At 37.7% G+C, this 22,361-nt stretch overlaps 1 protein-coding gene and 1 pseudogene across 1 annotated transcript; both read left to right on the forward strand.

Moving 5' to 3' along the window:
* The first annotated feature begins 3,859 nt into the window (after window positions 1-3,859).
* SHISAL2B (shisa like 2B) lies at window positions 3,860-21,863 on the forward strand. Its single transcript, XM_090278941.1, has 3 exons — window positions 3,860-4,367; window positions 10,931-11,088; window positions 21,677-21,863. The coding sequence occupies exons 1-3, from the start codon at window positions 4,177-4,179 to the stop codon at window positions 21,811-21,813; spliced, it is 486 nt and encodes a 161-aa protein (XP_090135067.1). The 5' UTR covers window positions 3,860-4,176; the 3' UTR covers window positions 21,814-21,863.
* On the forward strand, window positions 5,505-6,390 carry LOC150008430 (COMM domain-containing protein 8-like; annotated as a pseudogene).
* Window positions 21,864-22,361: the final 498 nt, after the last annotated feature.

Here is a 22,361-nt window from a genome sequence, read left to right on the forward strand (position 1 = left end):
CCCTGCTGGGCTAGTGATAAGAAGCAAGGAGCAGCACTCACCTATGAGGCACGCTATGTGCCATTGTCCTGTGGTTAAGTTATATCAGCAGTTCTCAAACCTATCAGACTCCATGTTCCTTTTTTTAAAAGAGTTCCGTAATTCTTCTTTTACTATCTTGAAATAAAGTTCATCTATAATATAATGGATCTACATATCTAATTGCATGGGGTGAACTGTATCCCCTCAAATTCATTTCATGAAGTCCTCACCCCAGTACCTTAGACTATGTTTGTATTTGGAGACAGAGGCAATTAAGTTAAAATGAGGCCATACGGGTGAGCCCTGAATCATTATGAACGGTCTTCACAAGAAGAGGAAATGTGGACACAAACACATAGGGAGGGAAGACACTGTGAAGATGCAGGGAGAAGACAGCCATCTGTAAGCCAAGAAGAGTGACCTGGAACAGATTCTTCCTTCACAGCCCCGAGAAAATAGCAAGCCTGCAGGCACCTTGATCTCAGACTTCTAGCTTACCTTACAGTGAGAAAATACATCTCTGTTGTTCAAGCTTCCCAGACTGTGCTTATGGTAGTCCTAGGAAAGCAGTACACTAATGACAAACAATGACTTTACTGTAATGCAAAAAAGAAATAAATGGAATGCAATTTACAATGGAATAATGTATTTCCATTTTTAAATGCTCAAGTACAGCTATACGAAAAGACAACATTTACACCAGCACTGTGTGTGCAACCAGCTACAAATCATGATAGAGTGACAGTACAAACGCAGGCTGAAACAGATGGCTTCCAGTATTGGCAATTCAGATACAAAATCTCAAGCGACATTACTGTTGGTACATCATTTTCTGAAAGGGTAGAAAACTCTTGGTAAAGTGCCAAATGAAACAAAGAACAATCTTCCCTCAATTTAAATGGTAGTTACAGTCCTGGAAAGTTCAAGAACTATGTTGTATTTATTTGTAACACAGGAACAGGTGCTAGGGGAAGATAATTATAAATACATTTTTAAAACTCTTACATGAATGTCCTGTGGAACATTTGAAAGTCACAGCCAGTTCTTCATTTTTCTGTGATTGTTGCAAGATGTCAGATGTTTAGCATCCTTGGCCCACATCCATGTCAATCATCATGACAACCAAACATGTACCCTAATTTCCAAAATACTCACTAAGTGTTCAGTTTAGAACCAGTGAGATACAAGAAAAATAAAAGATGCAACTTAGGGGGTGTCTTTTTGGTTTGGTCCACCTTCACCCCCACCCCCTGCCAGAACCATTACTGCCTAGAGACAGAGAACTGAGGACTTGATGACATGAGATGACACAAGCAGGAAAGTCAAGCAAGAGGTACACATCTTCTGAACTGGTATTGTTGAAAGCCAGTCTTGACTTGACCTTAAGCCTCTTGGGGTAAAAGGCTCCTTTGCTTAGACTTCAGAGGCCTTGGGTACTTAAACTTTGGTAGACTAGCAGCTCTGGGCCTGTTTTTTTCCTCTGTGTGTTTTTGTTTGTACTTGGGGTTTGGAAAGGGCTGGGTGTGCTGCTGTGATTGCAGAGGCGGCAGCCAGCCAGAACCCAGCCCCAGAGATGCATCCTGACAAATCCTGCTGCTCATTTCCCTGCCCCTATTCCTGGACTGTTGACCATTCATTGTTGGAGAAAATCACATGAACCAAGAAGTTGGTTCCACCAGAAAGCTATGATTTCTAACCATAACTGGACCCTGAATGGTGCACTGAATTCTCTGTTCCACCCTGCCTGTCACCAGGCATGTTTCCAACTTACTCTCAGCCTTTCTATTCTCTCTTCAAGCACTCCAATTCCACCTTGTTGTCATGCTCTACAGAAGACTTTTGTGTATTTGGCGAGACAACCAATATCATTGTCTTGAAGGTCTTCCTGCCTTTTCATCTCACAATTTCCTCTAGCGCAAGAGGAAGCAAAGTCCACTTTGTTGCCTGAACTGACCGTTTCTTTTCCTTCCAAGGAAGTATGCTCTGTTGATTAAACACCTTCAGTTTTTCCCTTTCAACTGCCTTCTCCCCTCACTTTTGCCTAAAGATGTCCTAGATGAGTCAGAACCCTTTGCTGCAAGCAGTGGAATCCAGCTTCAGTATACTTTAGCTAGAAAAAGGAGACTTTATTCTAAGGAATCCAGGATGTCTCAGAAACCCAATGGTAGGAACCCAGGTCTCAGGAAAGGACTTGAACATGAACTGCAAAGCTATCAGCACTCTTAACCCCCACTTCTTTTCTGCTCCTCTTGGTTTGCTTCATTTTCCTCTTTCTTGTTCACTCGCTTCTTTTAGCTTCATACCCACAAGTTAGAATCCCAATTCCAGGAGAGAAAACCTTACTTGCTAGCTTGGATCAGGTCCAATCCCCTGGCAAATCCAGCTTAAATGGCTTATCAGGGACTAGAGTTAGCCTCCTGCCTGAAACAAGTAAAAACACAAAATAGAGAAGCAATGGGTTTTGAACATGGACATTAGGAGGTGTAGGACAGTGATCTCCAAGAGAGGACACAGATGAGGTGAGCCTTGTGATTGCCCCAAGCTGCTGCCTAGGGAGTTTCCAGCCTGCAGCGCAAGGTGGGGAAACCCAAAAGGAGCCCAATAGTCTTGCTGAGTTGAGAAGACAGAGCTGGGTGTCCAGGGAAGACACAGTAGCTAGAGGTAGCAGGACAGAGCCCCAGAGAGCAGAGAGATGGAGAGAAAGGGGATGGAGGGGATTTCACTAGGTCTTCAGCTGAGTACTGATCAGTACATTTCTGTAAAGAAACCACTGGAATGCAAGAAAAGAGCCACCTAAAAGGAGCAGAGGGAACAGTCATTGGAGCTCTCAAAGGGCCTGAACTAGTTTGTTTCCACCAGTCAGAATGGCAAGTCCTGTAAGTCACAAGGTATCCAGTGGAATACTCAGAAGGGTGCCACCTCAGTTGTGAAAAAACATTTAGTCCTCAGGTCTGCTCTCGTCCTGCCCAACAGAGTTTAATAAGAAAATCTGAAAGAATCCAAGTGTTTCTGAGTATCTTAACTGCATCCCAGAACAAAGTTCAAGATTTTTTATAGGAACACAAAAATACCTAGCACCCAAAGTAAAACTCATGATTCTGGCAATCAATCAACCTACTGGCCAAGGGAAGGAAGCAGAAAATGAAGAGGAAGAAACAATGCTCAATCTATCCCAGAAATTCAGTGACTGTTACAGTGTGGCCTCCTCTCCCATTATAAGGCTGTTATTATTTTCTTACTCACACACCAAAGTATTGTTTGACTTATTACAATGGGCCTTCATAGCTACTATTATTTAAAAGACCTTGTGAGCAAAAGAATTATGAAAATGAGGCTAGCAATCAAAAAGGGGACAATAGGAGCAGCACTTTAACACAGAGCAAGGTCTCTGTCTCCCTCTTTCCTTCCCCGCCTGCCTCTGCAGATAGTCCTCTCCCTTTCTTAACCGACTACTACCTTTTCATCTCTTTCCAGGTTGTTTAATTGAATACAGAATGTGTGGCTCATTTTCAGAGAAAATATAGTTTCTTTTCTGTTTTTTACATTGGCAGATTTTAATGTTTCACGTGTACTTCTCAACAACCCCGCCCCCCGGCTGACAGGTAGCTCAGTGCCTTTTGGTCTGCCCACTACCCTACCCCACTGCTTGGGGCAATGGCCCAAGGTGGGCGAAGGCTCCCCAGCCGGGCCCTATTTGCCCGGAACTCACCTGCCCTGTGCCTGAGCAAAGAGAACTGCAACTTTGGCTCATTTGCCCACATGGCAAACGTGTCGTGCACCTCCACTTTTTCCTCAGGGGAAACCTTTCTGGCACGGAGTGGGGACAGGCTGTGAGTGAAGTGAGGGGATGTGGAGGAGTGTCAGGAGAGCGCGAAGAAAGCAGACGAAGAGAGCGGGACAAGAGGTACGGGGCTGGTGACCCGCCAATGCAAGGACCAGCCACTCAGGAGTGAGAGGGAGAAGCGCGAGTAAAGCCACCAGACAGCAAGTGGACGGGGGAGGAGAGAGCAGCAGAGGAGAAACTCCCAGCAGCCAGACCCCAGATCGGAAGAAGGGAGCCTGGGTGGAGGGGTCGGTGGGTGCTGGTCGCGCGGGTCGCGTGCAGTCGGAGGACAGACCCCGGGCCTGGTGTGCCCCTGCCCGCAGCCCGCTGTGATGGGCGAGGCGAGCCGAGTGTGCTCGGGCTACCACAGCCTCAACCACAGCTTCGTGGAGCCCTTCCAGTGTCCCCGGCGCGGCGAGGCGGCCGATCTCCTCTACTGCTGCGGCTTCGCAGACCTCAAGTACTGCTGCAGCGAGCCGGGCAGCTACTTCCCCTACAAGCACAGCTACATGTGGAGCCTCAGGTGGGCAGCTCAGGTGGCAGGAGGGCCGGGGTCCCGGGAGGCGACGGGCAGTGCTGCTACACCTGAAGGGAAAAGTCGCCCGCGTCCTCGTGATCAGCTCAGGTCAGGTCCCTCTGGAGTCTGGAAGGACATGGAGCTATCGAGGGCGGCTGAGGGCCCTGCAGAGACACCCCCGCCCGCTAGGAGATGCCCCGGGAGTCGGGACTCCTCGGGAGAGGGTCGGGCCAGGGCCACGGTGAGTGGGAATCCTCTCAGGACCCCAAGCGAGGCGCGCGCGGAAGGAGCTCGGGCTCTGCGCCCAGGGCGCACCCAGCCCTCTCCTGCTGGCCAGACTCAGATCCCCGCCAGCCTCGCCTGAGTGGATTGCTCTTCACTCTCTCTGGGGAACGTTCCAGGCAGGCGACTCTGCTGGCAGAGACAAAAAACGCAGATCACTTAAGGAGGTTTTAATTATCTTTTTGATTTGATTGGGCATTTGGTGTATTTGAATAGAAGAGGGTTCCTATGGGACCCATTTTAAGGCATTAGTCGAGGATCAGAGTATTTTAACCTCTTTGGGGGTGAAAAGGAATTGGCTGTATTCTTTAAAATATGAACAAATGAGTGGGTTGCGTGTGTGCGCACGCAAGCAAGTGGGCTTTATATTTTGCCCTTTACAAGTGATCTGACACTGACCTCGAACCGAACCGGAGACCCATAGAGAGAGAAACAGAGAGGTGTAGTTGGAGGTGCTAGGACTACACATTCTGTAGACCCTTCCCAGAACACCCTCTTTCTAAACGGGGTGGCTACTGCTGAAAAGTGAAGAGACTTTCTCTGGTGGGGCCTTTCTTGCTTCTTTTTCCTATCATGAGAATTTTACTTATTCCAACTAGTATTTATGTAGATATTTTTCATTATTAAGTGCTTTTCCTCCCCTTACACTCCAAAGGTTTGCAAGCTTTGAACTTGTTTTTTTCCTTTGGCCTAGAGAATGAATGGGGTGTCAGGATCACAGGAAAGAACTCACATCCAACTTAAATTGTTTCTTACAAAAGAGAGAGAAAGAAAGAGAGAGAGAGAGAGAGAGATGGGGGGAGAGACTGCTACTAAGAGGAAGACTACAGGTTGGGGCAAAAGTAGATTTACAACCCAGAAATGGAGCTGGAACAGGGGAAGCCTTTGTGGTGGCTGCAGAAGCTTCCAGTGGAGCTGGGGCAGCTTCTTCACAACGTAATCGATGACATTTGTGGCGGAACTTATCCTCTCTACCAGGATTATCAGAGTGTTTGGGACTCCACAGAATGGGTGCATGTTCTAGAAGATATTACCAAATTTTTCAAAGCTGTAGCTGGTGAGAGCCCAGGGCTAAGTATTGGCCTATGTATCCTCTCACAGAGACGTACTGTAATATTTTGTTTGCATTCTATGTTCCAATGCTTATTGGCTACCTGGTATTCAGAGTATCCAACTTCGTGTATTGTCACTGGATCCTATGTCTAACCATCTGGAACTTTTGTAAAAAGTGTGTCCCATTTCTGCTGTACACTTATTCACTTCCTTTACAAAATAGAAGTAGTACTGGATGTATATCTTGACCACAAGTTAGGCATAGTTTATGTATGTATTTCAATATGTAGTTTTAATAACTAATCTCACTCTAGCAAAACAAACAAACAGAGCTATGGTTGGTAAAAAGATTATCTGATGAAGTGATATCTTAGCAATTGAATCAGTTGAAGTCATTTCATCAAGAAGCAATCACAAAATTCTTAAAAAGTAGGGACAATGAAATGAAGCAGGCTGTTTTGGAAGACATTGTTGATGTTTCCTTTGCACAGTTAAGGACTTTGATGGGCAGTTAGAGCTTGCACTTTCTAGAGACAAGATTTCTCCATTACAAATGCTACTTTTAAACCTTCATCTGGACACAAAGGAAAACGGTGAAGTCAAACCCTATTTTCTTGAAATGAGTGAAAAAGAGCTGTAGAATCCAAAAAATTCCTTGGAAAGAGTTAATAAGGACATCCTGCAGTTGAAATAACTGGAAATGAGGGATGCCAAGATTATCAGATTCCACTGCTACAACTGATATGACAGAGTGAATACTGTGTGTTCAGAAAAGCTAAGATATACTATCACGCCAAGCTGAGAAAGCAGCAATGTTGAGATTATAAAGATAAAAATTTATCAACTTCTTTAAAGAACAGGAAATTACATGGCTGACAGAAAACACATAAGAAAATTAAAGATAAATAGCTGTAAAAGTAGTTTAGATTTTCCTATGACTGTTCTGCTTCATTTACTAATATTTGGGAAATGTTTATAGATACAGAGTTTTACTGAAAAGTAAAAATAGGCTCTAAAGTAATGTAAACATACAAAGCATGAATAAACTTGAATCTTGCTTTTACAAGTATGTGAACAGCAAGGATGTATATTATGGTTATACATGACTAATTCGTGATATGTTTAAAAAATAATTTAAAGAATGGATAAGCTTCATATATAACTCAGGAGATACCATATCTTTCTCATATTTCAAAGGAAAGATTAAAATGTATAATTTCTTAGAGAAAAAAGTTCTTCAGATATGAACAAGAAAAAAATCTAAGTCTGTGTGAACAATTTTGGGTTTATGAATTCTAGAGTCTGAAATCTTATACTGCAACATAGGAAAAATGCAATAACAATGCTCCTTTTGTATTTCTAGGTCTGATTGGGAGAGTATGTGCTGATAAAAGAATATATGTCACTGCATAGTGCATATATTACTATTTGAATAACAGCTAAGACCATATACATGCCAATTTTTGTTATAAACTCTTAATATTGAATTTAACAGTTTTGGATGCTAACTTTATTGGCAAACAGATTATTTTTAATTTCAGTTAAGTTTAAAGGTAACATTCTGGAAAAATAAAAACACATTTTTATTTTATTTTAAAAAGTATGTTTACAGTTCTGAGTACTCAAAGCACAGAATTTATTCTGGTATTACTATTTGTTAATTATTGTATTATTTTCAATATGAATGACTGTAAACCTACTTTTCCCAACCCTCTATTATTTCTCCCAATCTTCTAGGATGATCCAGTATTTGGCACATATGCCAAGTCTACAGTAAATGACTTTAAATGTTATTTTCTGAAGCAGTAAAAATAAATTTTTTAGGTATTCCAAGCTTCAAAAACATCTCAGAAGGAGTGCCCACTTACCAATGAGTTTAACTAACAAAATTGTATTGTGTCAGAGTGGGGCAAAATCTCAAAAAATAATGACAGCTTACTCTTATTTTGAGAAGCAATCTATATTGCACTGGCTTATTATTAGGCTCTCTGGAAAATAATATAGTAACCCAGCTCTGAGTCTTTGGAGGTGTTAATGGTAGCAGGGCCTCCAACAGAGACTGGCGACTCTTAAGTCAAACTCAATTGTTTGATTTAAATCCCCCAAAATGCTTGGGATTCTCATATCCCTGACTCACTGCAAAGTGACAAGCAGCAGAGGCTAAAACTCTTCTTAAGATTTATGAGGGCACAATGGAATGAACAGCTTGCTGGGGTCTTGGTTCAGCACTGATAAAATGGACAGTGCACTTCGGTTCCTGGGAAATATAAAAATCTTTACAACTGATGGCATCAGCTGGCAATGTTAAAACTGGGGATCTTGTTAGTTATTGAGCTCTGAGGACACATTGGGGAGGTAAAAATTTAGAGCTTCATTTCCCTCGTATTCTTTGCTTTCCACCCCTAATTTAAAATAATCCAACTGTGAAAAACAGTCCAGAAGTCGCTAATATTTGCTCTGAGATTCTGCAGCTGCTGGAGAAAGGCACAGGTACAGCTACTACCAGGTAAGTAAAGTTGCTGAGTAGGAGAATTGCTCTCTTAACATGACGACAGTCTCAGGTCCTCTCTCAGGAGGACTGCCACACAGCGATGTAAGGAAAGAATAATTCTTCCTTTTCTGGGTCTGGCCACTCCCATCTTTTCTCCTCTTATAGATCCCTAACCTCTTAGTTTTTCCTTTGGTAGTCTCCTTCAAAACCTAGGAAAATAATGCCTATTGCACATGGGGATGCATGAGTTTAGTAAGTATTTGTTGAAATGAATCTTTTAGGAGATTCCTAGAGCTCCATCTTTATCTAGAGGGTCGCATGCACAAAACAATGTTTCTGTGAAATGGAACTCTTGACACTGAAATAGTTTCTCAAGATTGTGGAGAACCCTCTTTTAAAATAGAAAGCAGAAATACCATGCTCAGTTTTTGTTTTTCCTTCAAATCATGTGGACTGGTTTTTTTAAATGTGCCCATAAAAAGCCCCCAATATGTATGTTGAATTTAATTAAGTTGACAATTTTACTTTTCAATTGACTAAGTTATGTTTTTACTTTGAAGATTAAAAAAATAATAATAATAGCCAGGTTCTCATTTCAGGAATCTTGCCAGATAGATGTCTGGCCTCCTAGCTGCCTTGTGCAGCAGATAATATTAATGAAGTGGATTATGTTGCCATGTGTCTGTGTAGAGGCCTAACCCTCCCTGACCTGTACAAACTATGAAAGTCAGCTTTGGTGCATACAAGCATGAAAAAGGAGTTGCCAAAGATGAGTCTGTCCCTTGGAGTGCACCAAATGAGGGCAAACTTCAATTTAAATATATAACAATACACTGACTCTAGCCACAGAATTACCCAGTCTTCACTTGTGTACAGGGCTGGGGGGACTACACTACAAGAATCTCTGGAAGCCTGACTCCATGCCTGTCGATCAGGAGGCAACCTTTAAATTGCAGGAGTGCTTTATCTCCTAAAAACAAGAATGAGTTGGCTGAGCTTAGCCCCTTACTTTTAATTCTGTTCTCCCTGCTGAAGCAGTACTCATCTAGCATCACAGCTAAAATTCTCCCTTCCCTCCCTTCGGATGCATGCCAGACTCATCAGGGCCCTAATCTCTGGGAAATAGCAAAGGCCTACAGGCAAGCCAGGAATAAAATGAAGGGAAAGATCATTACTTTTCAATGACAATGACTTTTCAGTTACAAGAGGACTGATCACCAGTAAATTATTCTTTACTTCCATCTATGGAACATTTACTACAAGCTAAGCACTCTACATACACTTTTACTAAGTGCTCACAACATTATGGGCAAGTCAACAGAATTTTCTGCCTTTGAGCAGCTTAAAGTCTAATTACATATATTTACACACCCACACATATATATGGTTCCCGAAGGTACATATATTTGCATTAGTCTTGCAAAATAACTTTTTTCAAGCTTCATGTAAACTATGTTAGTTCTCAAATGATTAGCCTTATAGATAACTATATCAGAAGGAATTACTGCAAATTTGGTGCAGAGTAACTAATATCTTAGATATACACTTTATTTTTAGAGGTAAGTATGAGGGTTTCTTCCTTAATGCCAGGAGGTATTGGTGTTATGCTCTTTTAGAAAGGAAAAACTCATACTGAACATGAACTTTATATACATTTTGTAACTATTGCTCTCCTTTAATTAGGTATTCTTTTCCTCTTTTATAATAGTTATGGTTCTGCATATTAGTAAATGATATCTCCCATACATGTCTCCAAAAAAAAAAAGTTCTTCATTTCTTGCAAACAGTGGCTTCACTACTTTTGCAGAGGTAAATATTTTTATATTCAGCTTGTGCTGGTGAACCCAATCTTAGCTCCTAGAATATATTCATAACAGAGGCTCGACTGAGATGTCTTTGAACTGTCTCTAGAGAATCATGTAATCTTTTACCTACCATATGAATTCATATTATATTCTATGCCATGTTAACAATTATGAGGGGGGACACCCCCCCCAAAATAGAATTTATTTATAAAAATTCTGTATTTATTCTTACATGTTTAAACTTTAGTCACCTCCAAAGTATTCTCCATTTGATGCAATATACTTATCAAGATGTTTTGTCCACTGCTCAAAACAGTTTTTGAACTTGTTGATTTTGATGTCTTTTAGTGCTTCTGCCATTTTTTTTTTTCACCTCTTCCACATCAGCAAAATGTTTCCCTTTGAGGACTTCTTTCATCTGGGGAAACAAAATAAATATTTGCTCAGGGCTAGATTGGGTGAATAGGGAGGGCGGGCCATAGGGATCATGCTGTTTTTGGTCAAAAACTGCTGAACACTCAGCACAGTGTGGGCAGGTGCACCTGTAAATCACCCATCATGAAATGGGCAAGCGTTTTGAGAGTCTTCAAAAAAATTCACTGAAGCTGAACACAACCTCTCACAACAATGCCAGCTGGTACACTGATACAGATGGGTTCCTAAAACACTCACCTAGCTGGGGAAGCCTGTACTACAAGGGGCCTGCCCTCCAGAAGATAATTCTGGCTTTTTATTGGTTATCCCTCGTACATGTATAGAGATAATATAATAATTTGACAGTAAAAAAGGTGAGCTGTAGATTTCAACCATATACTACTTATACTAAAGTATAATGATTATGACAAACTGAAGCAAGAATTAGCAATTTAAACCTCCTCTTTAGTTCCTATGCAAACCAGTCTCTCTGACAGTTACAATGTTTTCTCTGTTTTTTTCAGCATTGGTGCCCTGACTGGACTGGGGATTGCTGCTCTTGTTTTACTTGCCTTTATCATCAGCATCTGTGTCCTTTGCTATTTATTTCTGTACACAAAGCCTCAAAGATTAGACACTGGCCTGAAACTTCAACACCTTGAGGCTTCTCCTACTGAAGAAGGTAATCAGTATCCATTATTTGTAACCAATTACCTGTACTCTGTTCAAAAGAATAACCTGTACCTAGGTAACAGATCAGAATGTTAATGAATGCTTTTTAAAAATTCAATTCATTATGTGTCTTTGTAAAAATTCACATTACATTAGGTCTTAATAATGAAATACTTCAGAGAAATTGTGCCCGAGGAAAAATAGCAGCAGGATGCAGATGTTCTTGTGAAAAATAATACATTGAGCCAATAAATCCACTTTAATATATTTATGACTTTCAGTTATAAAGGTTTTGTCTCCTTGGAATTTTTAAATTTTGTTTTTTCTGGAGCCACAGAAGTCAAGTAAATAGAGAAACAAAATACTGGATAATGAGTTCTCAGTGTTGTATTACTCCAGATTGGTTATTCAGTGGTTAGTTAAGTATTTACCTGTGTGTCTATGGTGTATAGAATTCGGGGGAGACATATAAAATAATTCAGAGGCATATGAAAGAAACAGAAAAGCAGACAGAAGGCAGTCTCTGTTCTTGAGTAGATTACGAACTAGTTAACATATAGTGGTGGGTCCAGCGTGACTACAGACATGCTACACAAATGCTAATTGCTATTATTAAGAAACTCAGAAAAAATTGTTAATATTTTGTGAATATAAATTTCTATGAATACACTTAAAAAGTCGTAATAATGAATTTTATTTTGATATATTTAGAATATATTTAAATAAAAATTTAGAATATATATATTTAGAATGAGACACAAATGCTAACTTCCATTTAAAAAGAAAAATTTAGAAGTTGTTTTAAAAATATAGCAAATTCTCTACTCATCTTTATTTTAACTGAATCCTGAAACTTATATTTATGGAGCGCATACGCTGTGAGCTCTCAGGTACGCGTAGGTTCGGGTACTCTGCTACTGCAGGATCGCATTAGCCCTCGCTGGCTTCCTTCTCTGCAGGGAGCTCTCTTAAAGGGTATCCTGTGTCACAGAGCAGGAGGCCAAGATCTCTCGGAGGTCTCTTTCTGAAGCACTTTCTGAAGTTTGGAGATTGCATGGCAGAACTGACAGATTGTTATGGGTTAGACCTTCTTTCTCCACAGGCAAAATGAAGCAGTGTACTAGTGATTATGGAATAATCAGATCCCTAAAATCGATTTTTGTCTCAATTTCTTAGATAATTTAAGGTAGCAGTCCTTAAATTTTACTGTGCATAAGAATCACCTAGGGAGCTTGTTAAAACTGCAAAGTCTAGGCTCTGCCTTTTAAGACAAATACTCCCTCTTCCTCTGCTGCCCTGCTGTCTGCTCTCCAAAGAACAGCCAAGTAAGCCTATTAAATACAAAGTGGGTTCTGTCACTCCTGCTCAAAACCCTAATCACTCTCCACCTCTCTCAATAGATAGATCTTCACTGTGACCTCCAGGGCTTTTGTTGTCTGTCTCTTTACCTGATTTCTTTCATCCCCTTTCTTATTCCCCACCACCTCCGCCTCTTTGCTGTGCCTTGAAACTCCTGCCTCAGGGCATTCGGACCTGTTGTTACCACTGTCTAGAATTTTTTGCCTTTAGACAGCTGCATGACTTTCACTTTCACTTTCTTTAAGTCTTAACCGAAGACCTAGGGAGTTCTCCCCTGATCACTCTATCTGTACTTTAACTGCCCTTCCACAATTCCTGGTTCATTTTTCTCCTAAGCATTTACCACTATTACACAATATATTTTGGTTATCTATTGTCTAACTTTTCTCCACTCCAACTGAAGTTCTAGAAAAGTAGTAATTTTTGTCATTTTCTCACTACTGTATTCCTAGTGCCTCGAACAGCTAACAAATGTTTGCTGAATGAATTGAATGGAGTAACGATGCACCTCCACTGTTGGCAAATCAATTCAATACAGCTTTCTTGAGGGCTTGCTATTGGCAAGGCAGGATTCTGTATGCTCACTACCTTCTTGCTGCTTGCAAATGAGTTGAGTTTGGTTCTTTGAGTTGGTTTTAACCAAATCAGACATAGTGGAGAGCCCAAAACAAAATAAATAATCCAAATGTCATTGGGATGGGAAGAGAAAATGGTTTATATTTGAAAGTGACCCTTTGAAGTGATAAATAAAAATCATCTCTACCTGTTGTTACAAATGCATGCATGCTCCACTCCAAAGGCTCCCCCACCTAGGAAGATGCCAGGGTCCTAGCTTTTGAGAAAACAAGTCTTTATTTAAGGAATGCCGTAAAGCTTAGGAACCTGATCAAATATTTGCTCAATAATCGAACAAGTAAACATACATCAGAAGAAATTTGGTTTCATCAGTTAGCACCCCTTTCTTTCAAAACTTTCTGTTAAGAGGCAACCTCCCTTTATTTTAAATTAATTTTAATAATTGAGAGTGTTTGCATCACGGGTAATGTGAACGTGCTCAAGTAAAACGTGTTTTTGTGACGTAAGGCACTGGAAGGTTTTCTTTTCTCTTTTTTTCTTTTTGTTTCTGTAAATGACAAGAAGTTTAAAATAGTCCTATCTTAAACAAATTTACCAAGATCTTTCCTTTCTGTATCTTTATTCTCATTGGTTTCATTCTCTATAACGTGTACAGCTTAAGGCTTCGTATACTTGGAGTTGACCCCGAAAGAAGCGGCTCTCTGGCAGTGACTGGAGGGTTTAACTGAGGCACCTCCGTGCTCATTGGGTACAGAGGTCCTGCTGCTGAGCAATTGATTAGCCCTTAAGGTGTGTGCCGTAACCATTTGGTGTTTTGAGTTATGCCTGTTTCAAATGTCAACATTTAAAAGAATATCACAGCTTGTGAACTGGACTGTGTAAGACATACAGTTCTGAGCAGAAGACGACTGGGTGAAGGGCATATTTCCAAGTAGCCACTCTGGGGGGTGGGGCTCATTTCAAAAGATGTGGAAGAATTAATGGCTAATAGAGGAGCAGCAAAAGGAGTGAGAGTCTTAGATCCCTGCTTCTCAAATGTTTCCATAGGGAATCCTTGAAGGGAGATAAAAAGGGACTTTGAACCTTCAGAATTTCAAGGGCTGGCATGGAAAAGCCTGCCTTAAGCGTTAGGAGCTTTCAACTATTTCAAATTGCCCATTTTATTTTTTAAATATATGGGAATTTTCAATTGGACTGGATAATGTAATGGCTTGTTTTACTTTAATGATATATTCTTTTCATATATGAGCAAAATTGATGCTCCGAAAGGATAAAGCATATTCATCCTGTGATTCAGAGTATCCATTGACCCCCTGAAGTTGTGGAGAGAGGTGAAGGATACAGGAGAGGTGTTAAAAGCAGAGTTTTTGATAAAAATTAGAAGGCAAGATAATAGCCACGCTGCCTGACACACATAAATGATATAGTCGTATGGGGATAATAGACACCCCAAGCCTGTATTTGGTGAGTTTTTTTGTAAAGGCAAGTGATGTAAATGACAGAAGGTAAGCAAATCAGCAGTAATACACAGTTGTCTAGGAGAAAAACATAAATTATATCTGGGATACTACTGAGAATGAAAGCAAACTGAAGATCGTAGAGTCGTTTATTCTGCCTGTGAGCACGATAGGACTTGGACTGGCTCAGAATGGTCTGATGTTTTTCTACTTCTTAGAGGACACCTTCACTCGCGAGTTAACAACAACAAAAGCAAAGACTTTCAATTCACTTTCCTTGTAGGAAAATTAGAAAATACAGAGAAACAAACAACATCATCCATGCTCCCCCCATACCAAACAACGGTAATAGAAATTAACACATGGTGAATAACCATGGATTTTTTTCTGTGCATTTACAGATACATGTATATAATAAAATGGGGGAAATGAGTCTTATAATAACATGCCTTTTTTTCCACTGAGCAATATTGATATATTTGCCAATAAATAAATACCACTGCCATCATTTTTAATGGTTCCATTTTATTACCATGATGAAGTGCTGTGAATTTTTATTCATTTTGATAAAATTTCACAATTTCAAAAAAATTGCAAAAACACTACAGAGGTTGTATATCTTTTCTCAGATTTACTAATTGTTAATATTTTGCCTCATTTTTATCATTAACTTTCTCTTGATATTATTTGCTGAACCATTTGAATATAATTTGCAGCTATCTTTTAACCATAAATATTTCAGTATGCATTTCTTAAGAACAAGGATTTTTTTCTTGCATAATTATAGTATATTTATCAAAGTCAGGATATGTAACATTGATTCAGTAGTATCGTCAAATCTGCTCTCATATTCAAAATTTACCAATATCCTTAATAGCTATTTTTCTTATCTCAGAGCTAGTCCAAAATTACACCTTGTAATTAGTTGTCATATTTCTTTAGTTTTCATTAATTTTCAGTTTTTGTTTGTCTTTCATGATCTTGACATTTTTGAAAAGTAAAGCCAGTTATTTTGTATGTGTCCCTCAATTTAAATTTGTCTGATGTTTTCTCATGATTGGAGAGAAATTATACACTTTGACAGGAATACCACAGAAGTTATATTCTAAGGGCATCACAACAGGAGGCACATAATATTGGTTTGTTCCATTACTGGTGATGTTAACTTGTGTTCTTTGGTTAAAGCTGTATTTGCTGGACTAATCCATTGTAAAGTCTCTACTTTTCCCTTTGTCATTATTAATTAGTTGGTGGAGAGGTACTTTGAAACTAAAAAAATATTCTCTTCCTCCTAAAACTGACAACCCACTCATTAATGGTTCTCAATTGAATTTTTCCATTCATAATTTCAGGATTTTTATTATGATAGGATTAAAATGGTGATTTTCTAACCTCATCATTCCTTCTACATTTATTAGTGGTTATTCAGCTCCAGGAAGAGCTTCCCCTTCTTCCCTACTTATTTACCTGCTTATTTATTAAGATCAGTATGGACTCAGATTCCTTATCCTAAAATATTCTACTACTACAGTTATTTATTTTAATCCTTGAATTGTTTCAGATTTGGCCTGTGGGAGCCACTTTAAAGTAGGTCTGGTGTCCTTTTGAGATGTGCCCATTATTTTTAAGGCTGCTTTTGCTTTCTGTCACAAGATGTTCCAGGGCATCCTATACTTCCCTGTCCCAGCCCTGGAAACTGCCATTTCTCCAAGAAGCCTGGTTCATTTTAATTGTGAATGGTGTGCAGAAACCAAAATCTGGGAATACAATATTTGATCAAATATTGACTTTGAACTAGCTTCAATTTTTTTTCTATTACACACATAAATTGAACATTAAGTGAAATTGTTAACAAAAGGATGGGTACCTATTAAAGGCTTTGGGTACAACTTGCTAACTGTCCTCCAGAAAAATACTATTTCATGGGTATTATTTCAAAAGGTACCTATTTTACCAATTTCATTCAGACAAATGCAGTGTTTTATCTAATTAGGAATAAGAATAGACATTTTAATGTTTGTCATTTTTGTGGGATGTTTTTGCTTATGTCTTATACACATTTTTCTATGGCAATATTCTTTTTCCATTGCTTTATAAGAACTTTCCTTACAAAAACTAAACTTTTTCACATATATTGCAAATGTTTTTCAGTTATTTCCTTTTAAATTTTGTATGTGACATTTTATTTTGTTTCACCTTTTATAATTTCTCCCTTTAGCTTCATACTTAGAAAGTTCTCACTTCACTATAAGACATAAAAATATTTGCTTATATTTTCTTCTAATACATTTATTCATTTGTTTCTAACATTTAAATCTTCTAATCTTGGAATTTTTTTAACTTTGGTGTAAAGTATGAGGTAGGGATCTGCCTTCATTTATATTTTGCAAATAATGAGCCAATTGCCCACATATTTGTTGGAAAAGCCACCTTTCTCTTGACAATTTAAAATATCACCTTTGTCATAAACTAAATTCTTATATATACAGGGATCTGTTTTCAGATTTTCTATTCTTTCAAATTTATCAGTCTGCTAATTCTTAAGCTAGTGATATACTTCTAAAATTATTGTATATAGTTTAATATCTGATTAGGCAAGACTTTATTTTCTATCCCATTATGCTTCTTTTTCAAAGGTTCTTGGTTACTCTTGTAAGGGCATATTTTCAAATAAACTTATGAATCACATAGTCAAAATTTAAAAAATCAAGTGGTATTTTGATGGTTTTTGTAGTCAATTCACAGATGACTTTGGGAGCTATTTTACTTAGTAGGCTTAACACCTAACCAAAAAACTCTGCTTAAAACTCATTAATTAGGCTGCCAAATGATTTTGTAATACCATTCTTTGTTTCACAAAGGTTTTAAGAATTTATTGAGATCTTAGTAGAAGATGGAGTAATTTGAACTCAATGGTATAAAAGTCCACTTGTGTCTCCTAAAAGGAACTTTATATTAAAATAATGAGCCTGGAATTTCCTATGGTTGTTTTGTTCCTCAAATGTAGAAAATCAAATTGCTCAGCAGAGCTACTGCTATATTTAGAATTTGCGAGTACTCCTCAGGGCAGTGTTAGACAATCCTGGCTGATGCTGGAACCACCAAGCAAAATAGAAGCCAGTCTCTCATTGTTAAAATTCATTTAAAGGACTTAAAATATAAGCTGAATTCTCTTGTTAGTTATGTTAATCATCAATGGATGAAAAAATTTAACAATGCAAAAAGTGTAAAGAAAAAAAAAAAGACCAATTGTGGAATAAAATAGTGTAGGAAGACATTTCTGGATAAAACTGACTTAACTCAATGACAGATGGACAAAGCAAAAGGCCAGGTTTAATATTTGAACTTTCACAATGAATTTTTAACTATGTTTATGAGAGATACTTACATATATCCTTGAGGGGAAGGCAGAACATTGAAGAATGAAGAAGTCAATAGTTCTGCTCATTTCACCATTTACTTCATTTCCAGGTCTGTGCATCATATTAAACTTGAAGGGGAACCATCCCCTTCTAAATAAAATCCCTTTTAGGATGCAAATTTAAGACTGCTTGTTACCACTAGAAGGTACTGTGGGATGAGTGTGATCTGTAGATTTTCTACTCAATAATAAAGTGAGTCAGCTGATGAGTAATTAGAAGCTGCTATATGTGGGGCTGCAGAATGGCATGTACACAGATTCCAGGGAACAGGCAGACAATGGCAGAGGAGTTTAATTACCATTCTTCCAGGTAGCCAGGAGACAAAGACCAGAAGAGGTTCCCAGCATTTTTTGTGTGTGTTTGGTACTTTAAAATGGCAGGCAAAAGCAGTGTTTATAAGCAATAAAATACATAGAAGAAAACACAGGTACTGAACTTATGGACCTTGGTCTCAGAGAGGTTTTTGTAAACTTGACCCTAAAAGCAAGGAAAGTAAAAGCAAAAATAAATGAATTGAATTATACCACACCAAAAAGCATCTATACAGCAAAAGAAATAATTAATAAAAACAAAAAAGCAATAAACTGATTGGGAGCAGATATTTGCAAACGGTACATCCAATAAAGGGCTAATATCTAAAATATATAAAGAACTCATTTAACTCAACAACAAAACAAAAAATGAGTTTAAAAAATGAGTGGAGAACTAGAAGACACTTTTCCCAAGGTCTACAGATGGCCAACAGATATATTTTTAAAATGCTCAACTTCCCTAGCTATAAGAAAAATGCAAATCAAAACCCCAATGAGATACATCTCGTACTGGTTAGAATGGCTATTATCAATACGACAAGAAATAAAAAAGGAAACCTCATACACTGTTGGTGGCAACGTAAATTGGTTCAAGCGCTACAGAAAACAGTATGGAGGTTCCTAAAAAAATTTAGAATAGAGTTACCATGTGACCCAGCAATCCCTCTTCTGAATAGCTACCCCCCAAATTTGAAAACATTTAGTTGTAAAGATATATGAACCCCTCTGTCACTGCAGCATTATTCATGGTAACCAAGACATGAAAACAACCTAAGTGCCCTTCAATAGATGATTGATATTGAGATGTGGTAAATATATTCAATGGAACACTCCTCAGCCATAAGAAAGGATGAAATACTGTTCCCTGGGACAACATGCACAGATCTTGACGGCATTATGTTATGTGAAATAAGTCAGATAGAAAAGGACAAGGACAATATTATTTCACTCATATATGTGATATCCAACAGAAAGAAACAAAACAAACAAACTCATAGACACAGACAACATTATGACAGTTAACAGAGGGGGAGGCGGGTTGGTGAAAGATGAAGAGGAAAGGAGGTCAAATAAGGTGAAAGAAGAAGACTACAGTTTGAGTGGTGAGCACACAATGCAATGTATAGAACATGTAATATACAATTGTACACCTGAAACTTACATGTTTTTGACCAATGTTACGCCAACAAATTTAATTTTAAAAAAGCAGTGTTCATAGAAGAGTTACAGAATAAATGGGTCCCCGAGGAATGGTTCTGAAAATGAATGCAACATTTAATTCTTATCAGTAAAAAATATATTGGCCTAGTTTATGACGAGAATAGGTAAGATTGTTTGAAGAAAGTGATTTGAAAGATGAATTTTATTCATTTGATGAATTGGGTTTAAATGTTGGAGAAGGTTAAAGCTTTAATTTAAATGCCAGTCTGAGAAGTATAGGATTAAAGGAAGGTTGAGATTTACATATGATGACCGGATCAAAAAGAAAAAGAAAATGGGAAGCCAGCAGCAGAAAGCAACTGTCTACCCAGGAAAGCATAGTGATTTTGGATCTTATTTTTATTTTTATCTTTGCAATCTATACTCAGGTAAAGAAAAGGAGGAATTATATAAGAAAAATCCTTTATATGTAACAAATCCCTTGGGAGCTCAATGGAATTACAGATTTCTTAATTTAAATTGAATCCATACTTTTAATTTTATGACAGAAAAGAAGCAGCTGGTTTTATCCCTATTTTGTTGATTAAGAAATTAGTTTCTGTTTATTAAAGCTAAATACTTTTCCTTCTTTCTCTTTTAAAATCCTTCCAGAGGGATGCAGTTAGCTGGACTCTTATCACTACAGCTCCACTAATTACAATTGCTTTTCTACATGTCCAATTACTCTAATTTACCAGAGGGAACCATACTGACGGCACCCTTGGATTTTATAAGCTGCAGGAAGAGAACACTAAGGGTGTTAACTTGCTAATCAAAGCTCCTGCTTCAAATAATGTCGGTATGATGTTTATAACAAATCTTCTCTTGTTTGTGTAACAAATTGGTTGTGTTAGGGGAACTGCCTTACCTTAAGAGGCCAATCTAAGAAATGATCTCTGTACCTAGACTGGTTAGAAGAATCCAGTCAGTAGCCAAGGAAACACTGAGTCAGGGATGGAGGAAGGGGGACTTCACAAGTCCTCAATGAAGAAAAATCTATAGTACTGAGCTGTACTTGTGAGCCTTTAAATCTCAGAGGGCTGTTGTTGCCAGAAAAATGCATAATGGAAACTAGAGCTGTCAGAATGTAATGACTTAAAGAGAACCCCAAACTAAGTTTGAAAATATCTTCCTATTTATTATTTAGAAAAAGACAAAAACAAAACTGTATGTGACAAGGTAGACAAAATCACCTTGCAAATCTGATTAAAATATTATGAATTTAAGTATGTAAAAAGCTTAGGAAATACAAAGGGCTTGAATTACACATTAGTTTTCAGATTTCCAAAAATTCCAATAAATTATTCAAATTTTAGGTGTTTAAAGAAATGCTTAGTTATGTAAAATACAAATGCTACCCAGATAATATGAAACTTTGATCTTTTATCTTTACCTGTTATGATACTGAAGAGTACAAATAATACTAAACAAATGAAAAAACTGCAAATATTCTGGTTCTCAAATGTTATAAGATGAAAATAATTTCAAGGACCCTCATATAGAATATATCCTATTACTCAAGTATTTAAATAGGAGTTAAATTTTAACCACTTTTTAAAGTCTACTTTGCAAATAACAGTCAAGAACTTATCAGTTCATCAAATTTTCATGCTAACTTCCCCTCCTACATCTATCTTAAGCAGCTTTACCTGCTGTTTGGGCAGAGGTCTACTTTGCCAAGTAAGAAAATGTTGTGACTTCAACAAATTAGCTTTACAAATCAAACTAAATGACTGAAACATTATGACTGGATGTTCAGAACTAGAACATTATCTTGCCACCAAAAAGTTCTCTACTCCTGTGCACGCTAGACTTATATTTACATCTGAGTGAATGAGACTGTGGGACAAATGTGTTCTTTTTTAAAATTACATCTAAATTGACTACGATGGCAAAGCCTTAAAAGTGTTGCAAATTACTATGATTGGCTTCAGTATAGTTTTGTTTGCTTTATGAATAAGGATAGTCACCCTTTTATTAAGCAACTCAGAAGTCATTATCTTCTCATCAAATGTGTAGTTATCTCCACAGAAGCATGGAGAAAAGTAAGCATGGCAATAAAAATCTTACTTCTGTTACTGAACATTTTCTTTATTGGACTTTCAGGAAGAAACACTCAAAAACAACTTTGAAATTATTCAGTTCTCATTTATTCAGATGGTGTTTTCAGGACATATTTTCAATATTGCTAGACAACTTATTTAAAAGCAAAAATGTTAAAAATTAAAATTTTATGTCATTTCACATAATTATTTCGTTTTGTGTATTTGCAGGCAGCTCAAATAGGAAAATCAAAGCCCTCAATTCAAACGCAGCAGCAAATTCAATAAATGAAACTACCTATGAAGCTGATGATGTAATTCAAGAAAAAACAATGGATACAACACAAATTAACATCGTGTATTATTAAAAATCTTGTGTTGTAAAAGCTCACTGGAGAGATGGAACAACAAAAATAAAGAGTGTGTTTCAAATACAGTTCATAATAATAATTTTCAAAAATTTGCCACTCACGAAGCAAAACATAGCTGTATTTTGATCACTTAATCCTTTTATTAAATATTCACTGAGGTTTTGATAGATTTTCATGTGCATAAGTTTATTTTTATTTGTTAATTAGAATATTTATATATTACACAAAATTATGCTAATATTTCAGGCAAAATTAAAGAATTTATCAATAACACTGACAATCTCAGTGAGGTACAATGAGAAGTGTGTGCCACATTACTAGCATTTCACATTTTTTTTTTTTTTGTACTTAAAGGCAGTTATTTTTATAAGAAATTAGAAATCAACTGCAAAAAAAGGTAAATAAACCCACAAATATATGGACATTAAACAACATACTATTAAAAAAATGACTGGGTCAAAGAATAAATAAAAGGTGAGATCAAAAGATATGCAGACATATTAGAATGACAATACGACATATCAAAACTTCTGGGATGCAACGAA

This window comes from Furipterus horrens, unplaced genomic scaffold (genome assembly GCF_987537825.1).
Source record: "Furipterus horrens unplaced genomic scaffold, mFurHor1.1.pri manual_scaffold_5, whole genome shotgun sequence".
Classification (NCBI taxonomy): Eukaryota; Metazoa; Chordata; class Mammalia; order Chiroptera; family Furipteridae; genus Furipterus; species Furipterus horrens.